This window comes from Danio rerio, chromosome 12, assembly GCF_049306965.1.
Source record: "Danio rerio strain Tuebingen ecotype United States chromosome 12, GRCz12tu, whole genome shotgun sequence".
Classification (NCBI taxonomy): domain Eukaryota; kingdom Metazoa; phylum Chordata; class Actinopteri; order Cypriniformes; family Danionidae; genus Danio; species Danio rerio.
Window position 1 is genome coordinate 31,847,160 of NC_133187.1, and position 7,466 is coordinate 31,854,625.

A 7,466-nucleotide genomic window follows, 5' to 3' on the forward strand; every position below is an offset into this window, starting at 1 on the left:
AGTTTCCTACAATTCTTCTAATGAAAGCATGACATATGTATCAAATGGGGCCATTTCATCACCTTTAATCACTGTTTTGATCTCCAGCTCCACCCTTAGATTCAGATGTGGTAGTATTATGTTTTGATTTAGCTTTTTTGGCATTCTTCTCCGAGTCTGCTGGTACTGGGCATGGCTGGAGAGCCTGTGAAATGTCAGTCAATGTCCAGCGATCTTCCTTCAATGCGTGCTCTTCTAATGTGAACTGACCCTGCTTGGTCCGGGTCAGTTCCTTGATATGAGCACAGGATGACAGAGCTGCAAAGGAGAAAATCGGATTATTACAATAGAAGATAGCAATCCAAAATCTACAATCATGCTGCTACTGACCCAGAGAGACAGTTTTCATGTCATAACAGCTTCAAATGAGTCTTTTTAATCACAGTGTTGTTATTTCTGCTATTTTCAGCAACTTCATACAGTTCAAACTACCTTTTCCAAGATCATCAATCAGGCTTCGGACATAGAACCCGCCTCCACACTCAACATCTGTAAATAGAAATAGTCAATTAAATTGAAATGCATAGAACCATGCATAGTCTGTTCAGAATGACAATTTTTTAAACAAAATATATTAGAATTTATAAAAATATATATAATAAAATTGAAGAATTGTTTTATTCCTTAGTTAAATTATATTTTATTTAAATACATATACGAGCATTAAATTAAATTATAAATGTTAATTACATGCATTATATTGAAATATATTAAAATGTAATATATTACAATATATAAAAATGTACAAAAGGCATAACAAGGTGTCAAAATAAAAGCTTGGTTTAATAATGCCAATAATACTAATAAATAATCTATTATTACAATTGTTTAAGAGTAGTAACACACATTTATTTTGTTAAATTCTACTTTTTTTTTATCTTACTCCAGAATATTGTGTTATAATGTTTGTGCAAATCCCTTCTATCTTTAGTATTGTATATGAAAATAATAATTTGTCTAAAAGTGAAAGTGTATTGTCTTTACTTCTCTTTTGGCAAAACGCCTGATTTTAATCAATTGGAAACGATAATTTTCCCCTTTTTTAAAACAGGCCAATGATGTGTTGCATTTACCAAAAATAAGACTTAATTTAAATGGTTCCGGGTCCAAGTTCACTGCCATGTGGTGTCCTTTCATAAATGACTTCCAAAGCCAAATGTAATTGTAAGTGAACAAAATAGTGCTGATGCTGTCAGGTTTTGCTTTTATCATACTGATGTTGTTTTTATTTTTTGTCTTTGTTAATATGTACACTATGTTAAAGCACTGTGTTTGTATGTATGTTGTGTTGTTAGTTGTGTGATTAATAAATGTATGTTTTTTTTTAAATATTTAAATAAATTAAAAAGTGAAAAAAAAACTCTTACCAGGTAGATTAACTGTTAAATTGTATATCTTTCATGTTTTCAATTCTATTTTTTTTATAAAGCAACTCATTTTATAGGGTCTAATACGGTCTTCAAGAACATATACAGTAGCTATGGAAAATAGAGACCACTTGAAAATTCTCAGTTTCTCTTGATTTACTAGTTTAATTAAGTATTAAGGTTTCAGTGGGTCTGTGTTGGCTTTTAATTGTATGCAATAATGCACTAAATGACAACAAATAAATTAAAAGTTTTAAAGATTATAGCATGAGTAGTTCATAAAACAGAAATGTAGCTTTAGTGCTAGTTCTACCAGGAAGAAGTAATGTCACATCACTCATTACAATCAGTTCCAACGAATAGCCATGAGACACAAGGAATACCTAATGTCAGGTCACTTATCACAATCAGTTCCAATCAATAGCCACGAGACTCGAGGAATATATAAGCTGTCCATTATTTTCATTCATTTTTTTGGTTGCAGATACTGATACGGACGTTCACCCACCATCTTCCCCACCACCACCAGGTTGGCCCTGTCCAGGGGGTAAGCTCCGCCCCTGCCTTCGTCCTCGGCAGCCGTAGCTGGATCTACAAACTTTTGGTTTAAGCTTCGGAGGCCAAAGAAATCCTATGTTTTTTTTTAATCTCATACTTTTTGTCAGGCAATGCTCATCAAATAAATGCAATTCAATATCATATTCATCTCCCTGGTCTTTCTGATAGAATTAAATTTGTTTTACAAAACTGTTACAGTAATACAACTATATCTCGTAAACCTAGAGAAACTGAGAATTAATTTTTTTAATTAATTTTTTTTATCAGTTGTCATCGCTGTACAGTAAACACACAAAACCATCTAATATGTTATTTTCAAAGTAATCATTTATAGAAAAAGTCTAACCTATGGTGAAAAGTGGTGGGCTGAAATCTTCTAAAGACAGATTGTACACTGTGACTGGACGAGCAGGTTTAGCCTCGACCTCTTGGCCTTGCTTGAGCAGTACAGACATACGCTTGCCATCTTTCTTCAGTGCTGAATATCTTGAAATACAAATAATAGAATGTCTGTGACGTTAAAAAGCATAACTCTTTCAAAGAGCTCTAAATAGTGTTATATATCAAGCAGAATAAATTGACATACAGGGGTGGAACCTGCATAATTTCGCCTGTAAACTGCTTCATCTTCTCCTCAAAAGCCTCTTTTGTGATGTGGTCTGGGAGGGGGTACAAGCACTAAATGTTAAGACATTGACATCTGCAAGACATTCATTCCTTCATCACAAGAGCAGCCACAAGATTACAATTCTCACCGTAACTCTTCTCTTCAACAACATTTCCTGTGACGTCAAGAGTATCAGTTGCTTTGCCAAGCTCTCCAAAAGCTGTGTATTTCTACGAAAATGACCATAAATCATGAAAATGACAACTGTAGAATAACATAAACCTAATGTGACCCTGAAAATATTTACCTTTGAACCTGCAAGCATTGTTGTGAGCATTTTTGTTCCTTCACCGATTCCAACCACTGCAAAACATTTTGATTTTATGAGATTATAATTATATAATAATTGTTTGAATTATATCTGTTTAGGTTAAGTTTTGCAATTTTGAGCTATTTTACTTTTCATAACATGAAACTTTTGTATGTCTTCCTTCAGAAAACATACAAAATAAACATTTAAACTGCATATTTTATTAAACTCTTCTACAGTGGAGATCAAAATAAGAGAATTTACAATTGCCTAAATGTATTAGTCCTATTGCTTTGTTCTATTTAAGATTATCCAAACAGGAGTTTTAAAAACAGAAAAAGTCATTTTTAAAGCATATTTCATGAGTTTCATACATTCAGAAGTGCAGTATGAAAACCTTAAATGAGGTATTTGAAAAAGAACACTTATTAAAGTATAAGGCTTGTGTAATATCCTTAGATATTGACGTTAATCTGTCAAACACTATATAACTGGCAGCTTAAGTTTCCAGTTTTCACTAACTTTGTAAGATGGCAAGCCATTTTATAGGTAATGAAATCCTCAGACACAGGCTATCCAGGTGGAGGTTAATGGAATGAGCAAGAGAAGTTAATTGTTACAAAATATGTGATTTCTAGAATATTGCACCCCTACAATGTCACTAACTCATTCAAGTCAAATGTACAAGAGAACAGAAAATACAGAGAGTCTCAATATAATGAAAACCAGTTCAACGATGCAACAGGAATCTCTGTGTTTAAAGGGTTAGTTACCCAAAACTGAAAATGATGCACTAAGACCTTTGTTTGTATTTATAACACAAATTAAGATATTTAATAACCCTAACCTGATAAAGGCTAGAAAGGAAACATTGCACATATATCTGTTACACTATACAACAATAATTTCTACTCTTATATCACTGTGAGGGGTAGGTTAAGGGTTGTGGTAGGGATATACATCAAAAAGTACAATGTAATGCATAATTTAATAAATAATATTATAATTATCTTTAGGTTCTGGCAGGAGCTACCTTCTACATCCTCAAAACAGACCATATGATTTCAGTTCTCCCTTTTACATTGTAAAAAATGCTGGTTTTACACAATTCCTTCATGTTGTCTTAACACAAATTGATTAGGCTAACTTTTTTAAGCGGAATAACCATAAAACAATTAAGTTGTCTCAAAAAAATGTGTTGTTTCAACTTATTTTAAATGCACCTGCATCCGGGGTATAAATCAGTGCACAGTGCATATGAATGTGCACCCTATACTGACAATGAGAAAAAGAAACAGGTTAATAAACAGGGCTGCACAAAAGTTAAAAAATTATCCTTATCATGATAATGTCTCAGGCAAGTTCAATCAATTTCCAATTTTTTGTATGCTACATTCACAGGCTGTTTATCCAAATCTGACCAATCAGATAGGGCCTTTACTATCTTCATTCTGACATCTCCAGTACTGTTAGGTGAAACTAAAGCTGAAAATAAATACTAATGCTAGAAGAAAAGAGAAAAAATTACAACAGCCAAAAAAGATCAGAAATACCACTGAGGTTTTCAGTCATTTGTAAATTTTTAAAGTCTAAATGTTTTTTTATTAGCTCAAAACATATCTATTACCTGCTTAGTATGATCTTAAATTTGTTTCTGTTAAATTGCTGATATTTTCCCAGTATTGTGCAGTTTTATAATAAAGTGATTTATTTGCCACTGAACCATGGTCTGTTTTGAGGTTGTTTTTTGGAACCTTTGTGAGCATTGAATAAATTGTACCATTGCTGTCTATGGATGATCAGATTTCATCTAAAATATCCTAATTTGTGTTCCAAAATTAACAAAGAATACTTTTTAAAAATAATTTTTATGTCAGCCAACATTTTTATGGATAATAAAGAGCTTAGTCATACAGTAAGAATAGTTACTCAAGTAGCTGAAAGCATTGAAATAATGAAATGGCAGTCCAGACTCCTGATCTAAACCTGACTGAAAATCTCTGGGAAAACATTGACGACAAAGTTATGGATAAGAAACCCATTACAGTCAGTGAACTGTGGAACAGACTAGATGAAAAAGTAGCCAGACAACAGCCAAGCAGTGTGACTTGAGAAGTCCTGTGGTCAATAACTCAAAGCAAGACCCTAGACATTCCTACTCATTTTGATTGAACCTTCATAAATTTAAGCTGTAACTTTTCTTTGTGCTACAATCAAAACTGTTCTTGAATACTGCTCACTGTGATTTCCACAAAATAAAGGGTTTTTCTGAAGTGCATTGGTTATTTTGTGACACTGTTCTGGAAGCATGGTACAGCCACCACTAAAATGATGGTAAAGCCACCACAAAAAAATCTCCACTGTGCTAGATTGATATAATAAGACATATTTATAGGCTGGTGCACATGACAAAATATATTCTGAATAGGGATGTAACTATTCACCGGGAGCCAGTTGAAAATTGATTCAAATATGTGACAATTGACCCTTCGCTAAGCCCCACCCTCCTTAGTTACTGTTGCTACGTCTGTCAAGTGTTTTGTGCCTGGCACGTCTCTTTCAATGTGTATGCGCCGATGTCAGACATTGCCTGGGATATAATTAGTCATTTTTGGTGAACAGGTGAGATATCCGAGAAAGGACTGCAGTATGCATTACAGGGGTATATTCACCACATAATAGCGACTGATTAAAGAATAATTCAATCTAAATTGAAGCTAGCTTAGCCTAGCCACCTCATACGCTAACCATTCAACAGCTTAGTTCACACACAGCAGAAGAGGTGAAATTTACAAATAATCTAATAAATACAAATTAAACTGTTATGTCTTTATTTTTAGCCAAAAAGCCTGATAGACTAACGTGCAATGAAATATAGCGTTACTAACCCACGAGGAAATGCGCATAGACAGAGTTCATTCACAGAAAGAACAGCCAGAAAGGGGAAGTTGGTGAATTTGTGGCAAATATTAGCATAATCGACCCATAGCAATGTACAGTAAGTTATCGATAACTGTCAGTATGTTTGTGTGCTCTTTATAAATTACTGAAAAACAGCTGTGGGTGAAGTATATTGATTGCAAGTGCTCAGTTTGTGATCACATCTCTGTTTTGTTCTGTTAATTTGTCATTTCAAATATTCATAGCTTGAAACAGATGTAAATATAAAGTTCAGTGAGGTTGGCAACAGATTCGTAGATGCGTATTTTTCTGGATCAATAATTCATAGCAAAGGCTTAAACGGAGCAGTGCTCATAATCACTCATTAATTAATTTTTTTGTCGGCTTAGTCCCTTTATTACTCCGGGGTCGCTACAGCGGAATGATCCGCCAACTTATCCAGCAAGTTTTTACGCAGCGGATGCCCTTCCAGCCGCAACCCCTTCACCTGTTAAAAAACAGGCGCTCCTTCACCTGTTAAAAAATCATGACTAAATCGTGAATAGTGATATTAGTATCATGAATCTTATTGAATCGTGAGTCAGGTAAATTGTTACAGACAGCATGTCAATTTAAATCGCCATTATTTTGAGTATTGACACTTTTGATTAGACATTTTAATGACAATGTTATTTTGTTCCACTAAAAAAGGTGAACAGAAATTATTTATGACAATTATTATGGCCTCATGACAATCATGTTTATGACAGAATTATGACAAGTTATGTTGTCATGATAATGTCAAGTGATGACAAAGACACTGACAGGTCATGTTGTCTTGGCAATGTCAAGCTGTCATGACAACGATAGGTTGTAAGGTCCACAGTGGTCCACAAAGACATCTCAAACAATGTCATCTTTGCGTTTAAAATAACTGAACTATTGACAGCTGCCATACGCATGCATAAATTCTCCTTCATATTCATGTCATGTTATAATTATAAAGGTGTTGTGACAGTCTTATGAACTTCAGGTAAAGTGCACAAATTTCATCTTAAATTCAGTTTGTTTCTTAAAGCCATGTTATTTTCATGTCAAGGCAAATTTTGTAAAACTACATCATGTTTTCATTCTCTAATTTAAGTTGGTTAGTTAGTCTAGGCTGAGTAAAATAAGATAAAAGCTTTCAATAAAATTAATTTCTGAAAAAAAAAGTTGTCGTTTTGACTTTGCTAAACTTCACATTTTAGTTGGTATACTGTAACACAATGGTAGAGAATTGTTTATATTTACCAAGCACACCAGAAGCATTGCTGTCCAGGGTTCCGCCATGGCCAATTTTAAACGGTTGTTTCCTTTTCCTAGGGTTGAAATTTGTAACACCGGCCTCTGTGTAAAGATCAACTTGTTACACATGAAAACGTTTACTTATGATTATTGTGCGACTATCTAATCGCTAAGTAATAATGACTCGCATGAACTGCAGCAGATGCCAAGCCGCGCAATAACATAAGTCATACCAACCTTTTAAAAGTGTCTTCTTGAGTATGTTCAATACATCTGCCGATGTAGGACCTTTTTTCTTATGAATGGCAAATATACCATGCAAAGACTGCAGTTTGGATAATGAGCTGTTTTGTACAGTTGACGCACCAGCCATGCTTGAAGCACAATTGAGTCGCAGAATGATGACGTCACGCGCATG

General features: G+C 34.0%; 1 protein-coding gene across 1 annotated transcript; it reads right to left on the reverse strand.

Moving 5' to 3' along the window:
• Positions 1–43: 43 nt before the first annotated feature.
• On the reverse strand, positions 44–7,443 carry trub1 (TruB pseudouridine (psi) synthase family member 1). Its single transcript, NM_001128687.1, is given in 8 exon segments — positions 44–297; positions 472–528; positions 2,311–2,450; positions 2,551–2,623; positions 2,720–2,801; positions 2,879–2,934; positions 7,055–7,150; positions 7,286–7,443. Coding segments are annotated over 8 exon segments (873 nt in total). The 5' UTR covers positions 7,422–7,443; the 3' UTR covers positions 44–64.
• Between the last annotated feature and the right edge of the window lie 23 nt (positions 7,444–7,466).